Raw genomic sequence first — 4,280 nt, forward strand, 5'->3', positions numbered from 1 at the left:
TCACCCTCCTCGCGGCGTCTAGGGCGAGCAGCCTAGGAATACGCGCATGCGCCTGCGTCCGTCAGCGCCCCCTACGTCCCGCCCGCCTCCCGGCTCCCCAGGCCGCGGCGCTGACGAGCTGCACTGCGGCTGCGCCCGCCGCCTCCCTGGACCGCAGCTCCGCTCCGCCCCGCCCCCCCCCCTTCCTGGGTCGCGGGTCGCGGGTTGGCTTCGGGCTGTTGTGACGCACCGCTCTGATCTTCTAGTGACCGGCTGGCAGGAAAGTTCTGGAACCCCCTTGAGTCCCCTTGTGGAGAGTTACCGACTTTTCGTAGCTGTCTCTGTGCTTAGACGACGTAGTTCCTTTCATTCTTTGAGCCGAGGGCCTAGGCTCAGCGGTGCGAAGGAGACATTGTCACGCATGCGCCCTTGGCTGGCTGTCAGACTGTCTTGAGTCTAGTTCAGTGGTTCTCAACCTTGGCTGCACATTAGAATCACCTGGGAATCTTTTTTTTTTTAATACATTTTATTGATTTTTTACAGCGAGGAAGGGAGAGGGATAGAGAGTTAGAAAGATCGATCAGCTGCCTCCTGCACACCTCCCACTGGGGATATGCCCACAACTAAGGTACATGCCCTTGACTGGAATCGAACCTAGGACCCTTCAGTCTGCAGGCGGAGGCTCTATCCACTGAGCCAAACCGGTTAGGGGGACCTGGGAATCTTTTTAAAATCCTGATTTCTGGGCCTCATCCTCCGGAAATTCTGTGTCTTTGTTACTAATGTTGTGGCCCCACCCCATAACAAAGAAACAGAATTTCCGGAGGATGAGGCCCAGAAATCAGAATTTTAAAAAGATTCCCAGGTGATTCTAATGTGCAGCCAAAGGTTGAGAACCACTGCTCTAGAACCTCGAGCGTCAGCTGTCCGAGCCGCAGGTGGTTCTCGTCGGAAAACTGGAAGTAACGCCTACCTCATGGGAGTTTAGGATTAAAGCAACACACCTAAAACGGAGCTGAAGCACTCGGATGTTCTCCACTAATGGGAGAGTGTATATTTGAATGTGGGCCTTCTGCCTTCTGCTCCTCAGACGTCATGCGGCCACATCCAGCCACCATGCGTTCCTTTGTTCATCCTACAAATATGGAGTGCCTGCTGGGAGCCAGATACTTAAAGTTATTGGCGACTTAGCCCTACCCGTTTGTGGCAGCAACTCCTAATGGTCTCTCCGGATTTCTTCTCTCTCCTCCAGCGCCTCTGCCACTATCCTCATTTCGTCTATCGTTGCCCCGGGAACTGCCCCAAATGTATTTCCCCACAGATGTGGTTAAGCGAGAGAGCCTCTGGTGATCATCTCGGGCACAAACCCAGTCCTGAGGTTCCTTCCTTAGAGCCTTTCGGTCGTTCCCATCGTGCACGGAATACAAGGCCCTTCGTGGCTGGGCCTCTATTGTAGCGTCCGTCATTCAGAAACACACTTGCACTTGTGCGCTGTGCTGTCACCCTTCCGCCCACCCTCTTCCCTGCCTTGTCAACACTATTCATTTTTCAAAATCCTGTCTTTATAGTACCTCCTCTGTGAAACCTTCTCAGAAACACCCCCCGGAGAGTTAATCACTCCTTCTTAGCACCTCTTTGTACATACTTTGGTCACTGCAGTGTCTACTGTGTTCTGCATGGGGTTCTGTCTGCCTATGCCTGTCTGCGTCACAGAACTCCTTTAGGACAGAGACCTTGGCTTCTAAATCTTCACGCTCCAAGTATATCCCCAAGATAACCGATATTAGTCATTAGTATTCATTCTGTTGCTAAGCTGGTTCTGAGCTCAGGGCCTTTGCAATTGCTCTTCCTCTATGCTCACATGGCTTCTTGTCTCCGGTTGCAGCTGATGTCACCTGAGGCACTTTATTAGATAGGCCTTCCCTGATCACCCAATTACAATAGTACCCCGTCACTCTTCATGTGACCTTGTTTGTTTTCATAGCACTTATCTTGATCTAAAACAATTATTTGTTTTATTCTCTCTCTTTCTCTCTCTCCAACCCCCCACCCCACACTAAAATAAAAGCCGTGAGAGTAGGAGTCTGACATCAAAATGATCAGCACATAGTATGAAATCAATAAACGTTTCTTTAATTTGTTGAGTAAATGTTTATAAGAGAAGAAATAAAAAGAAGAAAATTAGAAGACATACTGGGTGAGCTTTATGCCAAAGCAAAACCTGTTCTTTTCTTTGCTCTCTGACTAGATTATAAGATTCCAGAATTCAATTATTCTTTATATTTACTGAGCCGGGCCTACCATGTGGCACATGGTAGATACTGGTGAGTATATTTTCTGTTGCCCACATATTTCTTAGCAACCAAGTTAATAAATTGGATTTCTATTGATGAAAGGGTATAGTGATCTTTCTGCAGGAACAAATAAAATCCTAAACATTTAAGGTAAACTCATTTTCTGTGCTGGCATTTAGAGGTATTGAGTCTATTAGTAATTAGGCAATGCAACAGTCAAAGAATTTAAACATAAATTAGTAAGGTCCAAACTGGAAGTTGATTCACATTTGATAGAGGCCACTGGATTCATGAGCCAATGCAGACCAATGTGCTTTAATCTTGAACTGTGAGATCACCAGAAATCAGTCTCCCTGGGTTAAATTAAATCAACTCACTTCAAAATGCCTCCACTGAATTAAAATCTAATGAAATGTTATAAGAAATGCCCACTTGTTAGACCTAACTTTAAAAAAGTTAATTATAAAGGAATTATTTAGGATACTCATTAATCCATTTAAGGAATTGTCAATGTTGACAAGGACTGAGAACTGTCTGTTAAATATAGCAATAAGGTTATTTTTAATTTTGGCAAAAGTAGTTTCATTAAAATTTAGATTATAATGGGATGAGAAAAGATGATTGGGAATAATGTGGTGGAAAGTATAGACTATTCTTTTTTAATTTTATGTACAACGAGATCGCATTCTGTCATAAGGTAGATGTCTTGAATGACCCATTCGTGGACGTTCACTTAGTCCAACGTAATGAAGCCTATGTCCTTGGGGGACTGACGGAAACACAGGAGGCACTTGGTGAAGCCGTACTTCCGGATCAGACCCTGGCATCTCGAGCAGACACAGCAAGAGCGAGAACCCTGGCTGCATTTCCTCGGATAGCTCCAGTAGAGTTGCTGGTGACCCATCTTGCTCTCTCTGTAGCAACGAGGCAAAAGTCAAGTATAGACTATTTACAAAAGCTTAGCTGTTTGGTGAAAGAAAGACATAGACTGGAGTCTGAGTGGAAAAAAAGAATAGATGAAGGTTAGTTTTGTTTTTTAATTCCATAGAGTCTTTTAAAAAATATTTATTGATTGATTGATTTTAAAGAGAGAGGGAAGGAAAGAGAGAAATATCGATTTTGTTTCTCCACTCACTTATGCATTCATTGGTTGATGCTTATATGTGCCCTGACCAGGGATGGAAAATGCAACCTTAGCGTATCAGGACAATGCTCTAACCCAGTGGTCAGCAAACTCACTAGTCAACAGAGCCAAATATCCACAGTACAACGATTGAAATTTCTTTTGAAAGCCAAATTTTTTAAGCTTAAACTATATAGGTAGGTACATTGTTATTAACTTAACTAGGGTACCCCTAAGGCTTAGGAAGAGCCACACTCAAGGGGCCAAAGATCTGCATGTGGCTCAGGAGCCACAGTTTGCCGACCACTGCTCTAACCAACTGAGCTACCTGGCTAGGGCCTAATTCTATAGAGTCTTGACAGTAACTGTCAAGGAGAAGAACCAGTAAAGAGAAGAGTTGAAAATATGGGAATGAGAAGGGATAATGAATAGCAAAAGGCACATTTCCCAGCTAGTGTCCCATGCGTGTGCCATAGCCATTGATTGACTCCGCCTTTGGGATGAGCCTTGGGCAGAGCTCCCAGGCCAGTTGCCTGCAGCTTGAACAGCCTTCTTTGAAGTCCTCTGAAGGTCGCTTGCAGGAAAGAAAACCTAATGGCATGCCCATATATTCCACAGGTGATGAGAACCACGGGCAACACTCAGCTCTTCTTGACCGTTAAATGTCAGAAAACTCAGCCCAAGCGCTCGTTGCTATCCATTGTGGGCAAGGATGCCTTGGGGTTGCCGGAGATATTTATGTTCTGGAGCCGGGCAGGCATGCCACAGTACAGCTGCTAGGGTGGAGACACAAGGAGACAGGACAGAGGCTCCTCATAGGTGCAACTCCTGGGAATAGCCCCAGGGAGCAGCCCCACATCTCAATCTTCATGTTAATTGGACAT

General features: G+C 45.7%; 1 protein-coding gene across 1 annotated transcript; it reads right to left on the reverse strand.

Annotated features, from left to right (window-relative positions):
* Positions 1 to 2,969: 2,969 nt before the first annotated feature.
* LOC132227450 (small ribosomal subunit protein uS14-like) lies at positions 2,970 to 3,194 on the reverse strand. Its single transcript, XM_059682572.1, has one exon. The coding sequence runs from the start codon at positions 3,175 to 3,177 to the stop codon at positions 3,007 to 3,009; it is 171 nt and encodes a 56-aa protein (XP_059538555.1). The 5' UTR covers positions 3,178 to 3,194; the 3' UTR covers positions 2,970 to 3,006.
* Positions 3,195 to 4,280: the final 1,086 nt, after the last annotated feature.

This window comes from Myotis daubentonii, chromosome 1, assembly GCF_963259705.1.
Source record: "Myotis daubentonii chromosome 1, mMyoDau2.1, whole genome shotgun sequence".
Taxonomy (NCBI): domain Eukaryota; kingdom Metazoa; phylum Chordata; class Mammalia; order Chiroptera; family Vespertilionidae; genus Myotis; species Myotis daubentonii.

Excerpts from the sequence above, each read along its gene's own strand:
- LOC132227450 (XM_059682572.1), bottom strand. The coding sequence starts at position 3,177 with ATGGGTCACCAGCAACTCTACTGGAGCTATCCGAGGAAATGCAGCCAG.